Source organism: Peromyscus maniculatus, chromosome 10 (assembly GCF_049852395.1).
Source record: "Peromyscus maniculatus bairdii isolate BWxNUB_F1_BW_parent chromosome 10, HU_Pman_BW_mat_3.1, whole genome shotgun sequence".
Taxonomy (NCBI): Eukaryota; Metazoa; Chordata; class Mammalia; order Rodentia; family Cricetidae; genus Peromyscus; species Peromyscus maniculatus.
In genome coordinates, this window is record NC_134861.1 from 100,644,567 (window position 1) to 100,668,286 (window position 23,720).

A 23,720-nucleotide genomic window follows, 5' to 3' on the forward strand; every position below is an offset into this window, starting at 1 on the left:
TTAGCCAGGCGGTGGTGGCGCACGTCTTTAATCCCAGCACTCGGGAGGCCAGCCTGGGCTACCAAGTGAGCTCCAGGAAAGGCGCAAAGCTACACAGAGAAACCCTGTCTCAAAAAACCAAAAAAAAAAAAAAAAAAAAAAAAGACATGGGTTCTTTTGTTTGTTTGTTTGGTTGGTTGTTGGATGGTTGGTTGGTTGATTAGTTCCTCAAGAAAGGATTTCTCTGTGTAGCCCTGGCTGTCCTGGAACTCACTCTATAGACCAGACTAACCTCAAATTCTGAGATCCTCCTGCCTCTGCCTCCCAAGTAGATTAAAGGCATGTGCCATCATGCTGGCTTTCAGACACAGTTTCAACAATTTTTGTTTGGTTAAAATCAGCAACTGTTGCACTTTTCCTCTATGCATTCATATGCATTTACATTGAAAATAAATAACAAAGAAGCCAGTAAGAAGACTAAGAGGATAAAAGTACTTGCTGCCAAATCTGACAACCTGAGTTCAATCCCCAGCACACACAAAACTGACCAGTGCTCTCCTCTGACTTCCACATGTGTGCTGTAACACACACACACACACACACACACACACACACAAATACTTAAAAAAAAAAAAAGAAAACAACGAAGGGAGCCCAGCACATAGGTGGCTCAGCTGCTCAGGAGGCTAAGGCAAGAAGTTTGCTTAAACCCCCAAGAGTTTTAAGACCAGTCTGGGTAACACAAATGAAAAACCTATCTCAAAAACAATTCAAGGTAAAGGTACTTGCTGGTGACCTGAGTTCAGTCCAATTCCCACAGATTGTCTTCTGCTCTCCACACATATGCCCCCCCTCCGATAGATAGATAAGATAGATAGATAGATAGATAGATAGATAGATAGATAGATAGATAGATAGATATAGATGATAAATGATAGAGATAAATAAATAATAGATAAATAGATAAATAAATAAATAAATAAATAAATAAATAAATAAATAAATAAATAAATAAATAAATAAATAAATAAATAAATAAATGTTTTAAATTCAAATTAGGGAAATGGAAGGGGGGTGGCTCCAAGGGAGAAAGAACATATATTTGTAAAGACTCAAGAAAATTGGTTGATTTACTAATCCTTAAATCCTATCAAGTTTACTGTGTGACCAGACCTAAAAAGTATTAACCAAATCCCTTCTTTTCTCTTGTTTCACACATGTATAACTCATCTATCCAAACAAAGTATCTACATACAAGCTCACAAGTATACATTACCACGATGTGGCAAACCAGCCCGGATTCCTAGTCAGCAGCAATAGTACAGCAAGCAGAAGGTGTAGCGAGCCCCCACTTTCCACAGTCCCTCTGCCCAGTCTAGGATAACTGACAGCTTTGACTACCACTGAGCTAGTCCTGTCAAATTGGGATTTTTCTCTTAAGATCCCTGTTGACTTTTGAGCTTGCAGTCCTGTTTTAGGCTCCTCTCCAAAGAAAGATGGTAAAGGAAATGTAAAATATCTATTCCATAACTCATTACACTAGTAAGTCCCTAATTTCAATTACATATGCACAGGCTGTAAAGGAAGTCTAGAAAATGAGCTATAAAAATAAAAATTATAAATGGTTCAGATAAGAAGAGTCCTAAAATGTGTATTTGTTTATTTAATGTCACTTCAGTAAATTCTCAAGAACAATCATCTTTTTTTGGGTGTACAAATGTTCTCAGTACTATTTTAAGAAATATAAAACCATGAGTCAACTCCTGTACCTTTTGGAAGTCAGAGCTATAACATATGCTGATGTCCCTTACATTTAGCCCTATGCAAGCACATTAAGCCAAAAGAAAGTTATAATCCTAGAGTTTTAAAAACCCTGTGTATTCTAGATATGCCACAGCAAATCACACTATATTATATATTATAAAAACAAGTTCTGTCCTTATTTGGAGAAAAATTAATGTATTTCCATAGCAATAATAAGTTAAATAATTTAAATTTTTCCCTAATATTGTTAGAAGAAAGGGAGAAGGGAAGATAATGAAATGGGCAATAAGCACCTGAAGAAGGTTCAATGTCTCCAGACAACACAGAAACATAGTGTAAACTACACTGACTACACATCAGCATGGCTACAACTTTAAAGTCTCAGCATACACAATGTCAGCCAGCACGGAGCTAACGTGACTCTCACAAACCAGAATCAGAAGTATAAAAAGGACTTGCAGATCCCTCCTTTCACTCTACCTCCATGTCCTGGGGACCCCACAAACACAACAGCAGACACAGCTTTCCCCTCTGTGTGTGACCACTACAGCTAAAATCGCATATTGACCCTGACACACACTGATAGAGAGTAACTTCAATATCCAACTCTCGCCAGTTAGACGAAAACTAAACTGTAACTGGAAGCTTTTCTGTATCCCACCTGGCCCACAGCAGCTTATAAAATAATCACTCAGAGGCTTAATATTAATTACAAATTATTTGGTCCATGACTTAGGGTTACTGCTAGCTATTACATCTTAAATTAACCCATCTCTATTAACCTATGTATCTTCACACATCTCATGGCCTGACCTGTGTTCTACTGCATCTTGCTCCTTGGGTGGCTTGCAGCCTCTCCCTGACTCCGCCTTTCTTCTCCCTGTATCTTTGCTTGAATTTCCCACCTGGTTATAACCTGTCTTGCCATAGGCCAAGCAGCTTCTTTATTAATCAATAGTAGCAACACATATTCACAGTGTACAGAAAAACCATCCCACAGCACTAAACAGAAATGCTAGAGTTTAATAACATCATAAACCAAATATACTTAACAGATATTTACAGAACATTTCACCTCAACACCAAAGAATATGCTTTCTTCTCAGCAGCCCATGGGATGCTCTCCAAAATTGAACATACACTTGGACACAAAGCAAGTCTCAACAGACATAAGGAAACTGAAATAACACCCTGCATCCTATGGACTATCACAGACTAAAGCTGGATATCAACAACAGAATGTATACAAACTTGTGGAAACTGAATAATTCACTACTGAAAAATGGATCAAGACAGAAATCAAGAAGGAAATTTAAAATGTTTAAGAAGTGAATGAAAATAAAAATACAACATACACAAAACTAGGGGATGTAATCAAGGCAGTCCCTAAAAGGCAAGTTTCATTAACACTAAGTGCCTTTCTAAAAAAATTGGAAAGATCTCATATTAGCAAATTAGTAGCAACTTAGAAAGGTCTACAACAGAAAGAAGAAATAACAAAAAAGAAATAGACAGCAATGATTAAATCAAACTCAGAGCTGAAATCATCCAATTAAAAACAAACAAATACAGAACTTCAATAAAAGGAAGAGTTGCTTTGTGTGAAAATTCAGTAAGATAAACCCTTTGCCATGTGGAGAGAGAAGATTCAAATTAACAAAATTAGAGAACAAGAGGGACATAAGAACAGACACTGAAGAAATCCAGAAAAATTTAAGGACTTACTTTAAAAACCAGAACTCTACCCAACTGTAAAATCTAAAAGAAATGGATCATTTTCTAGATACAGGCCACCTACCAAAGTTAAATCAAGATCAGATAAGCAACTTAAACAGATCTATAACCCCTAGTGAAATAGAAGCAGTCTTTAAAAGTTTCACAACCAAAAAAAGCCCAGAGCCAGATGGTTTTAGTGCAGAATTCTACAAGACTTTCAAAGAGGAGTTAACCCCAATATTCCTCAAATTATTGCACAAAAGAGAAACAGAAGGAATATTGCCCAATTCTTTTTACGAGGCCATAGTTACTCAGATACCTAAACCACATAAAGACCAAACAAAGAGAATTACAGATCAATTTCCCTTGTGAACAAATGCAAAAATTCTCAATAAAGTACTTGCAAACTAAATCCAAGAACATATCAAAAGATCATTCACAATTATCAAGTAGGCTTTATCCCGGAGATGCAGAGATGGTTCAACACATGTAAATTAATATATAAAATCCACCATATAAACAAACACAAGGCAAAAACACATGATCATCTCATTAGATTGAAAGGTCTTTTGACAAAAAACCAACATTCTTTCATAGTGAAAGTCCTGGAGAGAGTAGAGATACAAAGGATATACTTCAACACAATAAAGACAATTTACAGTAAACCCACAGTCATCCTCAACTTAAATGGAGAGAAACTCAAAGTATTTCCACTAAAATCAGGAACAAGACAAGGTTGTCCACTCTCTCCACACTTCTTCAAGGCAGTACTTGGAAGTCTTAGCTAGAGCAATGAGACAACTGGAGGAGAGACCAAGGGGACACAAATAGGAAAAGAAAGTCAAAGTATCGTTATCTGCAGAAGGTATGATTTTATATGCAAATGACCCTAAAAAATGACCAAGAAATTTCTACAATTGATAAACAGTTTCAGCAAAGTAATAGGATACAAAATGAACACACAAAAATCAGAAGTCTTCCCATATACAAATAACAGACTAAGCAAGAAATCAGGGAAACAGTACCCTCATAATAGCCTCAAAAAATAAATACATAAATAAATTACCTTACAATAACTCTAACCACGGAAGTGAAACCCCAGTATAATAAAAATTTTAAGACCTCAAAGAAAGAAACCAAAGAAGATATCAGACGAAGGAGAGATCTCCACCATTCACGGATAGGTAGAATCAATATAGTGAAAATGGCCAACCTGCTAACATCAATCTATAAATTCAATGCGATCCCCATCAAAACCCCAACACAATTCTTCACAGAAATTGAAAACACAACTTTTACCTACATAGGAACACACACATACACACACCAGGAAAGCTAAAACAATCCTTAATAATGAAAGAACTGCTGAGGTATCTATCACCATTCCAGATTTCTAGTTGTACTACAGACTGATAGTAATAAAAACAGTTTTGGCATAAAAACAAACACACTGGGGACTGGAGAGATGGCTCAGCGGTTAAGAGCACTGGCTGCTCTTCCAGAGGTCCTGAGTTCAATTCCCAGCAACCACATGGTGGCTCACAACCATCTGTAATGAGATCTGGTGCCCTCTTCTATATACATAATAAATAAATAAATAAATAAATAAATAAATAAATAAATAAATAAATAAATAAATAAATAAATAAGTAAGTAAATAAATAAGTAAATAAATCTTTAAAAAAACAAACAAACACACTGATCAACGGAATCAAATTGAAGACCCAGACATAAGTTCACACACCTACAGACACCCAATTCTTGACAAAGAAGTAAAAAATACACATTGAAGGAAGACAGTATCTTCAACAAATGGTGCTGGTCAAACTGGATGGCTGTATACAGAAGAAAACAAATAAATCTATAGTTAGTCCCCTGCACAAAACTCTACACCAAGTAGAACCAAGATATATAGTTATGGAGAGACAGACAGTCGGTGTGTGTGTGTGTAGGGGGCTCAAACGAAAAGATTGAACATGGAGGGATGAGTGGGATAAAGGAGGGAATGCTGAGGAAGGACACCTAACATTAAGAGCCATTTGAAGGGTCATATAGAAGCTACTTCAAGTAATATATATGAATGGAGTGCCAGGAATGGGTCACATGTAGCTGGTCACTAGTGACCTGCCTGTGTAAATGCTAGTGCAGCGGTGGCACAAGCTGTGGAGGTAACCAGCCACTACTGGACTGGATTGAAGTCCCACTTCATGAGATGGAACCCACGCCTGACACTGCTCAGGTGGCCAAGAACCTAATACTAGATAGGCCATGGGCCTAAGGAAAACCAAACACTGTTGTTCTGCTACAGTAACACAGAAACAAAAGGATTCCTAACAACATTCTGCTATACACACAGATCAGTGTCTCACTCAGCCATTATTAGAGAGGCTTCCACTTGTGGTAGATGGAAACTAATACAGAGACCTACAACTGGATAATGTGCAAAGACTGAGAGACACTGGAACACTCAGTCCTAAATGGGATGTCTTCATCAAACCCCTCTGCTCAGGGCTCAGAGAGCTATAAGGAAGAGGAGGAAGAAAGATTTTAAGAGCCACGGGAGATAGAGGACACCAAGGGAACACGGCCTTCTAGACACAACAGGACTGATGCACATGTCAATTCAGACTCTGGCAGCACGCACAGTCTGCAGATAAGGTCCTAGGCTGAGAGCGACATGACCTCCAATCCCTCACCTAGACGCTATCTCCAACTGACAACCACTGGCAGAGGGAAAATTAGTTTCTACAAAGAAATCTCACTGGGTGTATCACCAAACGTAAGGGTAGGGCCATAAGGGTAGGGCCATGCTCAGCAGCAGGGCAATCAAAACTGACTTACGATGTCGTGTGGTCTCATCTGTCTCATGCTGCCTGGAGCATTTTTACCCTACCGGTCTTCTGCTTATGTATCATGGCTTCCAATTTTGTGTTATTGTGGGTTTTGTTTTTGAATCTGTATTTCTTGTGACTTTTAGTTTTTGCTGCTGTTTATTCTGGTTTGTTTTTCCTTTTTTTACTTGCCTGTTTGTTTCCTAAGAAATGGAGAAGGCGCCGGGCGGTGGTGGCGCACGCCTTTAATCCCAGCACTCGGGAGGCAGAGCCAGGCGGATCTCTGTGAGTTCGAGGCCAGCCTGGGCTACCAAGTGAGTTCCAGGAAAGGCGCAAAGCTACACAGAGAAACCCTGTCTCGAAAAACCAAAAAAAAAAAAAAAAAAATGGAGAAGGCATGGAGTTGACACTGGGAATGTACATGCAGAACTGCCTTTTATTACTATAAACTTTCCAAAATGTGTTTGAAATAATGTGAATTACTTGGTGAAAGATTATTTTGGTACCCTTTGTAAAGAGAAGATTGTGAACATTTATCCGCTTTCTCAAGTTTCTGGTATATTCCAGAAAATTTCTCTTAAAAATTCTAAAAAAATTTTTTGCTTAAAAAATGAAAAGTCCTTTTGTCTGAGACTTGAAGCATCTGTGGAATACTTGATACATCAAGTCTCTTCTCAGTGAACTGCAGTCGTCGATAGTTTGTTCAAAGTGAACCAAAGGTGTACTTGGTATCCCGGTGACAGCTGCATCATGATATCACAGCACAATCTATTATGAGTTTGTGATGATGGCGATGTTACAAAACCTGCCAATCCCATCATCCCTGGTCAACTGTCACCCTCCGAGGCTGTCCATCCGCGTCGATCTGAGGTCCCAGGCTGCAGCCAGGCTGTCTGGCTCGAGCCCGGGCAGAGGCTCCGGCGGAGGGATCCGCGGAGGCTACGGTCTCGGAAGACGAGACCGCTTCTGCGGCGGCACAAAAAGGGGCGGCTGCAGGGTGATGTGCCAACGGATGTGAAGACGGACACTGTGAGCACAGTGGCTGGCCCGGAAGCTGAGTGGGCCTCGGCCCTCAGCACATCGTGCCAGGGCCAGGCCAGAAGTGCCCACCTCCTCTTCTGCAGCTGATCCACAACCAACAAGGCAGCCTCGGGCCCTCAGGCCCTGCCTCATTCCACTAGGGCCACCAAGACAGCCTTCCACCATGGCTCTGAAGAGAATCCATAAGGAACTGAACGACCTGGCGCAGGATCCCCCAGCACAGTGTTCGGCAGGCCCTGTCGGGGAAGATATGTTCCACTGGCAAGCTACAATCATGGGGCCAAATGACAGCCCCTATCAGGGAGGGGCGTTTTTCTTGACAATTGACTTCCCAACAGAGTACCCCTTCAAACCACCCAAGGTTGAATTTACAACAAGAATTTATCACCCAAATGTTAACAGTAATGGCAGCATTTGTCTTGATATTCTTCGCTCACAGTGGTCTCCAGCACTAACTATTTCAAAAGTACTTTTGTCCATCAGTTCTCTGTTGTGTGATCCCAATCCAGATGATCCCTTAGTGCCTGAGATTGCTCAGATCTACAAAACAGACAGAGAAAAGTACAACACGACAGCTCGGGAATGGACTCAGAAGTACGCCATGTGACTAAAGAGATTATTGGATATCCTCTACAAATAAAAGCTCGGGAACTCTAGAAAGCCCTTCTGATTCCCACCTGACTGTCTGCTATGACCCACGCTGCACCGCTTCCTCCTCCCGGTGTTCGTCACCTGACACAGGACTGCTGCAAGCTGTACGCACCAGAAATACTGTGCTTCCTTCCAACACTCTCTCCTAGCACAGGAGCGTTCTCCAGGCATAACCAAGATGTGAGATTAAAAGTTTCCTAACTGACTTAAATCTGAATAACCACAGTGTGAGGGGTGGTGGGTACACAACACTGCTTAGAAGGGGTAAAGTGCCACCAACCTGTAGGAGATTGTAAGACTGCTTTTAAGTGGAGGCCATTTACATTTTAAAAGTTATGAAAAGCTAGGTGAAGAACATGAAAGTTTCTGTACTCATTTTATTCTATAACACCTAGAATTTAGATGAACATTAAAGCCAACCAGATTAAATCCACTTCCTTTATTTTAAGGTCTAATCGGTCAAGAAAAAATAGATTGGTGCTGTTAGTCCATAAAGTGTGATTAGCTTTGTTCCTAAATCCTTTATACCTCCCCCCGACTCTGCAACCTCCTTTCTCTCAGTCTTTCTCTCCATATTCTTTGATTTATTTGTGGTTTCTCAGTAGATACATCACTAATAGCTCTTATTTTTCTTATGTTAACTGATTAATCCATTTGGATGTAAGGGTAAAAATTTCATTTGTTGAAAAAAATGTGTATAAAGACCCAATTGCTCTTCTGGAGCTTGTACAAATTCAAGATGATTAATCTGCGTAATAAACCAGCTATTCCAGCCATTGCATAAATGTTAATCTGTGTAATATATCAATTATTCCAGCCATTGCATAAATGATAATCTGTGTAATAAACCAACTATTCCAGCCATTACATAAATAACCTGTGTAATAAACCAACTGCTCCAGCCATTACATAAATTTTGTGTGAATGTTTTTTGCTTTAAGAAACTTGTTTGGCTGAAACTAGTAGATTTCCACTCAGCCTTGACATTTTTATTTAGATTGGTCACATTTTTAAATCATGAAACAATTCCATTTTACAGTTTAAAAGACAGTTTAAAAGTAATTTTAGGCAGGCAATGTGGTGCATGCCTTTAATCCCAGCACTGGGGAGACAGAATCAGGTGGATCTTTATGAGTTCGAGGCCAGCCTGTTCTACAGAATGATTTCCGGGACAACCAGAACTACACAGAGAAACCCTGTCTCAAAAAAAAAAAAAAAAAAAAAGTAATTGTATTAAATATAATAGAGGCATAAGGCTTATGAAATAATATACAGTCTCCCAGGAATAAAACTTAAATCAGAAACTTGCTTTGTTAATGAAACTAAGCTGCATTAAACCAAAACCTTGTGACACTCTTTGGGGGGTGTGTGTGTGTGTGTGTGTGTGTGTGTGTGTGTGTGTGTTTCAGCCATTGCATAAATACACACACACACACACACACACACACACATAAACACAGGAACATTACTGGTACTGAGTTAAAGAATATTTTTAACTAAACTTAGAAAATGGCAGCATCACACAGTAAGATGTCTACATAATTACCTTGCACTAACTTTTACAGGATGTTCATCCAATTTTTAATTGTGCTGTGTATGTTAATTTTTAAAGTCTTCCTCCATTCACACTCTTACATTTACTAAACATTGTTTAAAACATATCAACTGTGTTTGTCTGAAACATGATTCTTTTCCTATTGTAATTGTAAATACCAAGTCAATCTTTACACTGTCCCCACAAAAAAAAAAAAAAAAAAAACAACCTGAATAAACTCCACTGCTTTTGATCGCTGTGAATAAAGAGGCAAAACAGAAGCTGTGCTGGTGGCTTATATACTGAATACACTAAACCCTTTTATCATCATTTTAAAGCACACTGTTATTCCTACTTACCTTTGTAAAAGGGGGAAAATGTTGATTGTAAAACAGCCTCAGCTCAGGACAGATTCCAGAAGAAAAGCACTGCTTTGTTGTTGTTGTTGTTGTTTTTTAATGTGTGTGTTTGTGAGTGTGGAAAGGGCAGCTTCACATGCTTTAACTGCCTCTGCAGTCCTTCCAGTGGGACAGGATATACAAATAAAAGAAATGATGACAATCCTGACTTGGCCTAGACTAACAGATGTATACATGCATGTATGCCTGTGTGCTTATGTGCACATATGTGTCTTTTTAACTGAAGTTTTTAAGTAAATTTTTAAATTTTAAATAAAGTTTATGTAAATAAAAAAGGTACTTTGGTAACTTGCACATTGTTTTAAGCCAGTTTTTACATGCATAAGAGTCAAAAAATTAAGCAGAAAGATCAATAGAAGTTCAGGGCCAGCCTGTATAGAGTGCACCAGGCCAGTCAGGGCTATATGTGAGACTGTTTTTATTTTTTTTTTATTTTTTTTATTTTTTTTTTTTTTTTTTTTTTTTGGTTTTTCGAGACAGGGTTTCTCTGTGCAGCTTTGCGCCTTTCCTGGAGCTCACTTGGTAGCCCAGGCTGGCCTCGAACTCACAGAGATCCGCCTGGCTCTGCCTCCCGAGTGCTGGGATTAAAGGCGTGCGCCACCACCGCCCGGCTGTGAGACTGTTTTTAAACAAAACAAAAACCCCTAAACCTTATTATATAGTATATAGTATAATATATATATTTACATATAGCCAACTGCATTGTAGCCTCCTGGGCCTTCAAAGGCATTTAGCACTCGCTGTAGTAAGTGTGCATAGGCCCTGCAACAATGCAGCTAGCATACTGCGCCTTCACATCTACTCACTGGCTCAGAGCCTGCAAGATCTGCTGTGGTAAATGCCATACACAAGCATACCACTGTTAACTTTGATGCTGCATTTTTCTGTGTGCCTTTTCTGTTGGAATAACACAAATACCATTGTCTTATCATTAGCTACATTATTTATACAATATACAGATTTAGAGCCTCTTATCATTAACTATATGATTTATACAATATACAGATTAAAGCCAGGGAGCAGCAGGCGAGTCTGTATGAGCACACGCTAATGCTCACACATCAGAAAACCACCAACAGAGCCTTTCCTAGATCTACATCACAAATGACACAGGATTATATTTGGATGTGGCATTCAAGAAAAGCATTTACAAATGCCTTAATATGCAGACTTTATAAAAATATACTATTAGAGCCAGGCGGTGGTGGCGCACACCTTTAATCCCAGCACTCGGGAGGCAGAGGCAGGTGGATCTCTGTGAGTTCGAGGCCAGCCTGGTCTACAGAGTGAGATCCAGGAAAGGCGCAGAGCTACACAAAGAAACCCTGTCTCAAACAAAACAAAACAAAAAAAAAAAAAAAAAAATATATATATATATATATATATATATATATATATACTATTAGAATCAAGTATTCTCATTTCTTATTGTTAAATGGGGTTAACAACTTCAACATAATTAAGAAATTACATTAGTGGTAAAGGACATATTGCCTGAAAGTCAATAATTTCTAGACCGGAGCCTGGAAACTAGGATGCAGCATCAGATAAAAGTCTGTGGCCACTGAAAGTTCCTCTAAAACTTACTCAGTTATTTTCTTCACCACATGGGTTCACCATCCTACATGAAGTAGAGAATCAGGAAATACTATAAAATGGAAGGTAGTTTAGGTTTTCTCTCTAACAGATGAACTTTATATCTCTGGTTCTGAGAACTGAACAGCACCAAGTTATTACCTTCCTCAGGAAAGGGGTATACAACACAGGCTTCGTGGGCCATATATACAGTAGCAGTTTTTGTTTTGTTGGGCTCTTCTGGGGTTTGGGCTTTGGTTTAGGTTTGTTTGTTTGTCTGTTTGTTTTGAAAGCAGAGGCTGTTTACTTTGCATATGGAAGCCTGCATGCAAAAAAAAAAATTAAAAACAAAAACTCATATAACACTGTGTAACTGAAAAGTACAAAGGGCCCTGGCAATGCCACTCTCATCCCACCAGAACCCTGCAGGTGGCAACCAGCCTATTGCTGCCCTCAGCCTTAGAGAAACTTCTTTCTACTGTGTGTGCATGTGCATGCACGTGAGCATGTTTACGTGAGCAATGAGAAACATGTATGTTCAAGTGTTAGCATGAGTGACTACTGAGTGCTCAGCCCTAACAGGATGTCTCTAGTACCCCTCCTAAGGCCCAGGGAACACCACAGAAAAGAGCAGAGAGATCTATGGAGGCAGGACAATGGGGAGAGGGCGCGCTGTGAAGAGCAGAGAGATCTATGGAGGCAGGACAAGGGGAGAGGGCGCGCTGTGAAGAGCAGAGAGATCTATGGAGGCAGGACAAGGGGAGAGGGCGTGCTGTGAAGCACAGCAGACTGGGTGAGGGAGGTGCCCATGGCTGCCCTCCCCCAGGGTGAGGGAGGTGCCCATGGCTGCACTCCCCCAGGGTGAGGGAGGTGCCCATGGCTGCACTCCCCCAGGGTGAGGGAGGTGCCCATGGCTGCACTCCCCCAGGGTGAGGGAGGTGCCCATGGCTGCACTCCCCCAGGAGCCACTGGCAGGTGATGGTTACAGGGCAAGGGAGTCACTTTCCTCAGCAGTTCAGAAACTCTAGTAGATGGAGAACCTGTCTAGGAGAGAGGGTTAGTGAAGGAGGAGATACATGTGGTGCAGCTATGCTACATACATGTGTGAAACTGTCAAGAATTAAAACAGCATCAACAGAAGAAAGGTTTTCAGGAGTCAGTATTTGGCTTTGACGTACTTGGAAGACATCCTTATAGACAGAACCAACGGCAGTTTGAAACACAAGCCTACATAAAGTTGAGGGAAGAAAAAGGTAAAGATTACAGAAATTCAGCAACTGTGAACAGATGACATTAAACACTCTGAATATTAGATGAGATTTGGCTCACTGTTTCCCTGTGGTTTTCAGAGCAAAATACAACAGCAACAAGTCAGCACACCAACCGGTCATCTGTAAGTTGCCAAGATAGTTTATAAAGAACTCAGGCAGGAAAACGCTGTATTAGAAAACTGTATGGAAAGCTAAATATCCTGGCACTTCAAGCAGAGTCTTATCACAAACTGAACAGTGTATCCAGTCTAAGGTTTCAAGGTCTCTAATAATATAATAACAAAACAAGACGGGAAGCATGCTGGGAGAAAGAGAATAATTTGTCAACTAAATAGTTAGCAAATCAGTAAAATCTGGCTCATTAAAGTCTATCTGGATCTGCTATAACAAAATTACATTAGGTAATTTATAAACAACAGGTATTTATTGTTCACAGTTTTGAAGTTGGGAAGTCCAAAATCCAAGCACTAAGATTCAGGTCTGACGAGGGCCATGTCTCACTAATGGTGCCTTCTACTGATGTGTTCACACATGACAGATGCTGCCAAAGGCTCCTAAACCTCTTTTTTAAAAGACATTAAATCCATCCATGAGAACAGAGCTTCCGAAAGACTTATTATATTTCAGATTAGAGTCCAACACAGGAATTCTGTAGTCACAAACATTCAGACCCCAGCAAAACTACATGCCTGACTCAGAGAAGTCACATGCTTTCCTATCAACACATCCAAATTCCCCTGATCAATAAAAAATAACAGAGAATTAACAGAAAACACAAGAGTTTAGCATAGAAAACAACACAAAAGAAGTGTCAAAATGATAGATCTGAAAAACCAATTTCTTTCTTTGCTTTGTTTCTTTAAAATGATGGCTCAAGTTCAAGACTCCTTTACACAAAGAACTAAAAATGGAAATGATATATTGTTTTATTTATTTGGGTTTCTTTGTTTATTTTGAAATAGAGTCTCACTCTATAGCCCAAGCTGACCTGGAACTTGTAGTGATCCTTCTGCCTTCCAAGTGCTAGGATTACAAAAGCATGAACCAGCACTTAGAGCTGCTTTATCCAATATAAAGAAATGTCATTTCAAAAGAGAAAAATGTCATTTTAAAATGTACTCAAGTTTTCTTAAAATTAATGTTATATTACTTTTTTCAGAACAAGCCTTCAAAATCTGGTATATTCTACCTTTAACAGCATGTCTAAGTCGGATGAGGCACCTTCCGAGGGCCTGGCAGCCATGGGGTTAGTGGCTAAAACACTCCACAGTGCAGATCTAATGTGGACATTTAAACTAGGATATCAAAGATTTATGGTCATTATATTTTAAAAACATAAAATATACTTAGTATAAAAATGGTTTATCATAGCCGGGCGTTGGTGGCGCACGCCTTTAATCCCAGCACTCGGGAGGCAGAGCCAGGCGGATCTCTGTGAGTTCGAGGCCAGCCTGGGCTACCAAGTGAGCTCCAGGAAAGGCGCAAAGCTACACAGAGAAACCCTGTCTCGAAAAACCAAAAAAAAAAAAAAAAAAAAAAAAAAAAAAATGGTTTATCATTGTAGTATCTCTCCTTGAAGAATATGCTAAAAAGCAAAATTAAGTAAAGGGAAATAAACATCACAAATAGGTAGTTCACACTTTAAAACAGTAATACTCCCCATTGAACTAAAATGCACCATCACATTTGAAACTTACCTCCTTAAATTCATCTCTGCCAATGCCTTTGTATTTTTAATATGAAAAAGAAAAACACATTTCAACACAAACCAAAAAAAGCTGTGCTGTTTTAACCCAAGTCCATCAATTATTAACTTTCTTCAAACAAATCTTTGATATTGTACTGCACCTTTCTTCACATTTTCCTGGTGTTGCCACACACACTTACTTTTCTAAAGAAATAGTTGCAACCATGTAAAGGAAAATAATTTCTATTCTCATGTTTCTTACATTTTAACTTTCTAAAACATTGCCCCCATTTTTCTACCTCTTAAATGAGACAGTTACAGACACAATCAGAGTGGTATCTCCATGTGAGGAAGGGAATCATACGTGATAAACAGGAGTGTCTACTATGGTATCAAAGTAGCAATTTTGTCAAGTACTTTTTACTTTAGATTTGTAAAATACACAACTTCCTTACCAACTACTGCAGAGATCAGAGAAATGATAGGGTGGTAAAGCCAAATAGGAGGAAGAAAGCTAGATCCTCAGGTACGACATTGTACTTGGGTGGTTATTAAAAACTTGTTGTTTTTAATAAAATTAAATATATCTTTCTGCTAGGCTAGGCTTTTGAAAAGTCAGAGCTACCTGCAGTGATACATCTCCTAATTTTTTCTAAGACAGTTCTACAAATTAGGGACCAACATTGACATATATGAACCTGTAAGACATTCTTTTTTAAACTACCATAGGAGACCAATAATACCTGATTTCTAAACCTATTACAAAACCATAATAAATAAGGCGATACAGTACAACCTTAAGACCAAAAAAAAAAAAAATAGATGAACAGAATGAAATAGAGTGCAGATACAGACTCAAACACCTATAAATAACTGATATTTAACTAGAGTATCTGAGTAATTATGAAAAAAGTAAATGATTAGGCAAAGAAAGGAGCTGGGTGTGGCGCACACCTTTAATCCCAGCACTGGGGAGGCAGAGGCAGGGGATTTCTGAGACTTGGAGACCAGCCTGGTCCACATAGGGAGTTCCTGGGCAGCTAGAGCTACCCAACAGAGACCATGTCTCAAAAAAAAAAAAAGTTATTTTAACAAATGCCATAGAACAATCAAACACGCACACAGTTGTCTGTAACTCCAGTTCCAGGAGATCCAAGGCCCTCTCTAGCCTCAGTGAGCATCAGGCAGATATATGGCACACATACATACATGTACACAAAATACTCATACACATTACACATAAAATAAAATAAAAATAAAATTAAAAAGAACTTCTCAAACTCTGATCTTGTACCATATACAAGTAAATCCAGTAGAATCACTTGAACCCAAGAGTTTGAGGGCAGCCTAGCAATACAGTGAGGAGCCATCTCTTTTCACAACTAAGTAAAACCAGAAGAAAATACAGCAGATAGGTGGTGTGATCTTGGGTTACCAAATGCACAACCCACAGAAGTACAACTTTACATTAGTCCTTCATCAAATTTAAAACTAGGTGCTGAGAAGACAGCCCAGGCAGTAAAGCATTTGCTGTGCACACAGGAGGACCTAAGCTTGGATCCTCTGCACTCATGTAAAAGCTGGGCATGTGGCCATTTGCCTGTAACCCCAGTGGAGGGTGGGTAAAGAAGGGCAATGACAGGCAGATCCCTGGAAATTTCTAGCTAGATAATCAATAAACTTCAGGTTCAGCAGACTCTGACCCAAAAAAAAAGAAGTGGAAGCCAGGCAGTGATGGCACACGCCATTAATCCCAGCACGACTCGGGAGGCAGAGCCAGGCAGATCTCTGTGAGTTCAAGGCTAGCCTGGTCTACAGTGTGAGATCTAGGACAGGCACCAAAACTACACAGAGAAACCCTGTGTCGAAAAACCTAAAAAAAAAGAAAAGAAAGAAAAGGAAGGAAGGAAGGAAGGAAGGAAGGAAGGAAGGAAGGAAGGAAGGAAGGAAGGAAGGAAGGAAGGAAGGAATGAAGGAAGGAATGTGGAAAGCAACAGAGAAAACATTCAACATCAATCTCTGGCCTCCACCTCCACACATTCACTTCCATACATGTGTACACACAGACACACACACATATCACAAATACACAAACACACAAATTTAACTTCTTCAAAAAATATTTTTAAACATTTTTAAAATAATTATTTTTATTTTATGTGCATTGGTGTTTTGCCTATATGTATTCTGTGTGAGGGTGTCAGAAGCCCTGGAACTGGAGTTACAGACAGGTGTGAGCTGCCATGTGGGTGCTGGGAATTGAACCTAGGTCCTCTGGAAGAGCAGTCAGTGCTCTTAACCACTGAGCCATCTCTGTTGCCCCCAAAAGATATTTTAAGAGAATGATAAGCCACCAACAGGAAAGTAAGATTTGAGAACCAACCTCCTGAGAAAGAGGCTGAAGAGATGCCTCAGCACTTAAGAGCACTGACTGCTCTTCCAGAGAACATGGTTAGCACCTACAAGATGGATCTTAACTCAAGTTCCAGGGGATCCAATGCCCTCTTCTGGCCTCCTATACCACATAAATTGTGGTAGTACACACCTATATACCATCACTCAGGAGATAAAGGCAGGAGAATCAGAAGTTCAAGATCCCCCTTAGCCTGGGCTCCATGAGACCCTGTCTCAGAAAAAAAATAAAAATAAAAAAAAAAATGTCTGATCATACCTGAAGTGACTAAGGCAAAGCCATCCTGTCCTGACTCCATTTGGGTCTGCTCAGACACTTCTCAGCCCTCTACCCCACAACAGTGATGGCTGCCTTGGAAACACATTAGGGATTTCCATGACCCTGATCATGATTCAGCTCTATTAACAAAAATAATGTTTATATGAACATGAACTAAAATAACTGAAGAAAGTATGTCAAAGTAATTGTCAGTCAGGCGGTGGTGGTGCACACCTTTAATCCCAGCACTCTGGAGGCAGAGGCAGGTGGATCTCTCTGATTTTAAGACCAGCCTGGTCTACAGAGTGAGTTCCAAGACAGCTAGGGCTACACAGAGAAACCCTGTCTCAAAAAAACAAATAAATAATAAAACCTTAAACTGTACATTTTAAATATGTGTGTATCACATGAGTTACACATCAAAGAAAGCTATTCAAAATGATCCTTGTCACCCTTAAAGCTGTAGCATTATGTATCTTGGCCAGGCACAGAAGACTGCTGTTCCTCACATTCTTCTGTGGATGATGGTCCAAAGAGTCCTAGAACACATTACGCAGAGCAACCCAGGCTCAACTCAGAGACCTGTCTGTCTCTGCCTCCTGGAGTGCGGGATTACAAGCATGCACCCACACCCTGCTCCAAAGAGCTCAAAGTTTAACAACAGACTAAACAGGGACAAAAGAAGGAACATGACTGTCTCTCATGCAATTTCCTACTCTAAAATACAAATCACATATCCATACTAGACTGAATTCTTTTATACTTTAACCAAAGGGAACTACTTCAAATATTGAAAATAAGGGGCAGGAGAGATGGCTCAGAGGTTAACAGCACTGGCTGCTCTTCCAGAGGACCTGAGTTCAATTCCCAGCAACCACATGGTGGCTCACAACCATCTGTAATGGGATCTGGCGCCCTCTTCTGGACTGCAGGTGTACATGCTGTATACACTGGGAGGAACATAGGCCAATAGGCAGCGTCTGTCTCGTATATCAAGGCCTAGGGGGTCAATTCCCAGCTCTGAAAAATAAAGTAAAAATGATAGTCTTGCCTTAATAATTCATAAAACTCCAGGAGAATTTAGTCTGCTATACCAAGAAAATTAATCTGGAGTGCTATTAGCTGAAGGTAAATCCTAGTCCTAGACGAACCTCCTCAAAGAAATGCCTGAATATGTCTGTTTAGTAATTCTGATAAACAAGGAGTCAGAAACCAGGAAACAGTCTCAGTAGGAATGAATATTTAAACCTGACTGAATTTCACTCACCGATTCTGTTCCTCCAGCTTAGCCAGGAGTTCTAAGTCGTCTGGACTCAACTTTGATGGGGAGCATGGGGAAAGCGCTGGTGTTGACAGGGTGGTAGACGAGGATGTAGTGTGTAATGAAGCAGATGGACTTGCCACCTGACTGGCCATCTGACTGACTGTATGCGACACTGTGTTCTTTACCCATGAGAGAGTAGAACTCAGCTTCTCTGCCACCTTGTCTGTCGCCACCTAAGGATAGAACAGAAGGCATATTTTAGTTGTATTGAAGTTATTACCACAAACTTGGCAATCCTGCTAAGTTTTACTCAAAACTCAATGAGGTGATGGCGACTACACCTGCTTTTGTTACCATTATTCTAATATCCAGATTTGGGGACTTTCTTATCTTTTTTTTTTTTGAAGATCTATCTTATGTGTTTGCCTGCATATATGTACATGCACCACATACATGCCTGTTGCCCTCAGAAGCCAGAAGAGGGTGTCAGGTCCCCTGAAACTGGAGTTATAGATGGTTGTGAGCTGCCATGTAAGCCATGGGAACCAAACTCAGGTTCTCTACAAAAACAGCAACTACTTTGTAGACCAGGCTCGCCTTGAACTCACAGAGATCAGCCTGCCTCTACCACCCAAGGGCTGGAATTAAAGGCGTGCACCACCACTACCGGCACAAATAATGTTTCTTAGGAAGAGCTTCTGAGCTGGCAAAACGACTCAGCCAGTAAACAGACTTGCCATGTAGGTCAAGCGTCTGAGTTTGATCTTCAGAGCTCACATAAAAGATGGAAGGAGAGAACAAAATTCCAGTGTGTCCTCCACACATGTACCATGGCACACATGCCCATGAGTATACACACACACACACACACACACACACACACTTCTGAATTAACATAAGGCCAGCCACCCTTAAGTTATGTACAGTTAATTCATTCACAGACACTAGAACGCCAATGCATACACAAAAATCTGCTCCAACTTCTGACAGTAGACAGAACTCTCATTATGGATTGTCCAAAGCTATAAAATGGTGGTCTCTCCCCACATCCTATATGTCAACCTAGAGTGAAAATTCTAGGCAGGGAAAGGATAATATGGAAAAGAAATCCTAAGACATATTAAGCCATTCAACATAGCAGCGAAGCATCTAATAAAACAAAGATCCAGCTTCAAGTACTGATGGGCAAGGATTTCACCCCAAGCTACCTCTTGCTTTTAGTACCCCTCCCTACTAGAATTTATTTGGAATAGTATTACAGAAGAGGCCTTATGGCCATGGTTATTGAGGAAAAGCTCACAAGAAAAACAAGAAGGATGAAGTATGGGACCCAAAGGAAAGAAGTATAGAGCAGATTATTTATTCAGATATCTCACCCTCACCTTCAAACAACTGTTGCCAATTCACAGATCAGCCCAGTTCACTAGAGAAATCAAAGAATACTAGAGCCAGACGGGCATTGGTGGCAAACACTTTTGATCCCAGCACTCAGGAGACAGAGGCAGGTGGCTCTCTATGAGTTCAAGGCCAGCCTGGTCTACAGTGTGAGTTCCAGGACAGCCAGGGCTACACAGAGAAACCCTGTCTTAGGAAGAAGGGGGGGGGGGACAACCACTAAAGCCAAGGAAGTATAGAAACCCAACTAAGCAACAAGACAAAATGTTGTTATCCTATTGACCCTATCTACAAAGAAAAATATACAAATTTAATTGTGAAAAGGACAGTAATTTGCATTCCAAAAGCACAGAATAATATTTAAAATCAGGAGACTTAACTTATGGTTATTGTCATTGCTCTTGATCACCCACCAGAGCTCAACTGTAGGAACCTACTGCTGAAGACAGCACATGGGCAGCAGGACGGAGAACTGAAGCTGGAAATGAGCTGGAAGCTGCTTCCCTGCAGCTCACCTGCACAGTTGGAAGGTGGTGTGTACGCTGCTGTGGGGTGGAGACAATGTCATCAACAGCTTTACCCAGGGGTGGACCTGTATGCTACAATACCAACCTGCCAGGGAAAGTGCCCACCGGTGCAGTCTTGGCATGACTATTATGAGGGTAGCTAACCACTTTCTAATTAGATTTAAGGCCTGCTCCACAGGAAAGAATTCATGCCTAACACTGTAAATCTGGTCAAGAGCTCATGGCTGGGGAGGCCCTAGCAAAGAACCTACGACTGTTATTTTGCTAAACAGACATAGTGCCCAACTGCCTTCTAAATACTAATACCCACAGAAGGGTGCTGATCTCAGGCTTTGTCAGTGAGGCTTCTTTTTGCAGTGGACAGTGTAATACAGAAACTCACAATTAGTCAAAGTGCTGGGAATAATTAAGTGTGGAGACATCTATAAAATCCCTTCTAAAGTTCAGGGAACATATGAAAGATGTGGTTTAAAAAAAAAAAAATGTAAGAGGCAGAGAAGGGACATTCTGAAGAACAATGTTTTCCAGGGCTAGTGAGATGGCCTGGCAGGTCAAGTTGCTTGCTACTGATCCTAACAACCTGAGTTCAAGCTCTAAAATCCATACAGGCCATGTGTCACGTGTGCACCCACACACATATAAAAAACACATTCAGTATGAAAAAGTGTCTTCTAGACACGGTCATTGCGCTCATGAACCCAGGGCCGCTGTGATCACCTACAAGAGGCCTGCCCAACATCGCACCCATCAGCATTTCATCATGCAGGGGGAGGGGCTCATGAAGCTGATCCACCACTCAGGGTTCAACTAATGGTTGTAGGTGGAAGAAGGTGTCCTTTTCTTTATTTGTATAGCCATTGATAAGTTGTGCATGTTCCACAAAATAATCTGACACTCATGCTCATACAGACAACAATATTTAAACTCTTTTTCTCAATTATTATTAAATAATAAATATTAAACTCTCTCCAGCTCGCTCGTTCGCTCTCGCGCTCGCTCGCTCGCTCTCTCTCTCTCTCTCTCTCAATCGCTCTCCTCTCACTCACACACACAGATGTCAAAGTGGAGGAGGAGGACTTGCTGGAAGGACTTAAGCAGGGGAGGTAAGAAGAGGTAAAGGAGGATTAAAAAGAAATAAAATTCAGGGCTGGAGAGATGACTCAGTGGTTAAGAGCACTGACTGCTCTTCCAGAGGACCTGGGTTCAAGTCCCAGCACCCACATGGCAGTTTACAACTGTCTGTAACTCAAAGATCTGACACCCTTACACAGTCTATATACACGCAGCAAAACACCAATGCAAATAAATAAATTATAAAAAAGAAAGAAAATTCATTATATACATGTATGAAATTGTCATAGATGGAATATCTCACTAATGCCAACCATTAACTTAGAATATACTTAGTAAATTCCAATCCAAATTGAATCTTTATATTCCTGTTAGAAGACCCTCACTAAAGTTAATTACTGCAAAGGCAAAAGCAATCTACTATTTACCCTGATTTATTAAAATGAATTAGTTTATCATATCCCTTCTGTACACTGTAGCAACAGGCTTCCATTTAGAGTTTGGAACAACCAAAGGCATAATTCTGACATCCACTCAACCTTAAAGAAATGAGATTCAGCCTAAGCACTAAATAACGCATTACTATAGTTTACTAGTTTCATGGTTTCACACATCTTATGTGACTTAATTATCTTTCATATTGACCATGTTCTATTCTCCCTTTGGCTCTACTTGTTCAAATTCCCACCTCTGAACCTCTTTTTTTAACCCTACCTAGATCATGAACCTCACAACCCAAACATGTTGTGAAGTTCTTGTCCACGTCATAGACATGCTAAACATTTATTCTGAAAAGTGAACACAGAAAATGTTAAAAATATCAAAAGGACACTCATGCATAAAGGGATACATATTATGATTCAATCTGTATAATCCTTCCAGAATGGGAGATCCAGAGTCAGAAAGTCACCAATTTACAGGAGAGGAGGGACTGAAGAACGGCCCCTGGTGAGGCTGCTGCAACACTCACCCTAAGTTAACGGTGAAGAGCGTCACAATGAACATGGTAAACGGCACTGCAAAATATACTTTACAGGCGTGAAGGGCGGAAGAAAAGGCTCAACAGGTGATGGCATCTATTGCATAAGCCTAGAGATCTGAGTTGTACAGATGGAAGGAGAGAATAAACCCGACTCCACACAAGTGCTGGGGCAGCACAGTGTGTGCCGACATACACAGTATCGGGGTCTGCTTTGTCTTTAACTTTTTAACCTATATTTTTATTTTATGTGTATGGTAAGTGTTTTGCCTGCATGTGTGGCTGTGCACCACATGTATGCAAGCCTATGGAGGCCAAAAGAGGGTGTCAGATGCCCTGGGACTGGAGGTACAGGTGGTTGTAAGCCACAAATGGGTGACTGGACACAAACCCTGGTTCTCTGGAAAAGCAACCAGTGTTCTTAACTGCTGAGCCATCTCTCCAGTACCCATTGGCCCCACAATATTTTTAAATTAGCTCAATTTTCTAAACCTGCTTTCCTGTTCCTCCACTCCCCTCTACTTCTTGATGGTTTAACTCTGTGTCAACCTCCCACCACCCCTGGCCTCCCTAAAGGCACCGGAGCTGTCAGTTGGGATGAGGGCCAAGAAGGATATGGATTTAGTCTTTACACATCATGAACACATTGACTCCCACCACAGAACAGCCCTGTGTTCTGGTCTGGGGATCTGAACTTCTGTACTGAGAGCTACAATCTGTACTGGTCAAATCTGCCATCAACAGCAACTAGCTCGATCAGCTCTGGAAGAACTAACTCAACACACCTGTGGTGATATTGTATTCCCCAATATATCTTTGCACCCTAATAAATTTATCTGGGGTCAGAGAACAGAACATCCACTACACAGACACAGAGGCCAGAAAGTGGTGGCACACACGCCTTTAATCCTAGCCTTCTGGAGGCAGAGATCCATGCGGATCTCTGTGAGTTTAAAGCCACACTGGAAACAGCCAGGCATGGTGACTCATGCCTTTAATCCCAGGAAGTGAGGGCAGAAAGCAGAAAGGTATATAAGGAGTGAGGACCAGGAACTAGAGCTGGTTAAGCTTTTAGGCTTTTGAGCAGCAGTTCAGCTGAGATCCATTCAGATGAGGACTCAGAGGCTTCCAGTCTGAGGAAACAGGATCAGCTGAGAAATTGGCGAGGTGAGGTTAGCTGTGGCTTGTTCTGCTTCTCTGATCTTTCAGCATTCACTCCAATACCTGGATCCAGTTTGTTTTTATTAATAATACCTTTTAAGATTCGTGCTACTCACAGCAAACACCTGGCCCATCTTGAAGGGTTTCAATTGACCTTAACCTCACACCTTCCTTCAAGTTCAAT

At 40.5% G+C, this 23,720-nt stretch overlaps 2 protein-coding genes across 9 annotated transcripts in view; one reads left to right on the forward strand and one right to left on the reverse strand.

Annotated features, from left to right (window-relative positions):
* Evi5 (ecotropic viral integration site 5) overlaps positions 1 to 23,720 on the reverse strand; it is a 153,005-nt gene that overhangs the window by 101,525 nt on the left and 27,760 nt on the right. For 7 of the 8 annotated variants that reach the window (XM_016004340.3, XM_016004339.3, XM_006985822.4 and 4 more), the window contains exon 2: positions 18,407 to 18,636. In XM_016004340.3, the coding sequence (XP_015859826.2) occupies positions 18,407 to 18,636 (230 nt within the window). Of the gene's footprint in view, positions 1 to 14,478; positions 14,890 to 18,406; positions 18,637 to 23,720 lie in introns of those variants that run through there. The other variant, XM_016004343.2, reaches the window with a different exon arrangement.
* LOC102911202 (ubiquitin-conjugating enzyme E2 D2B) lies at positions 7,119 to 8,896 on the forward strand. The gene has a single exon (XM_006985821.4). It carries the CDS (start codon positions 7,495 to 7,497, stop codon positions 7,936 to 7,938), a length of 444 nt encoding a protein of 147 aa, XP_006985883.1. The 5' UTR covers positions 7,119 to 7,494; the 3' UTR covers positions 7,939 to 8,896.

Coding starts and splice junctions, on each gene's coding strand:
- LOC102911202 (XM_006985821.4), top strand. CDS start 7,495: ATGGCTCTGAAGAGAATCCATAAGGAACTGAACGACCTGGCGCAGGAT.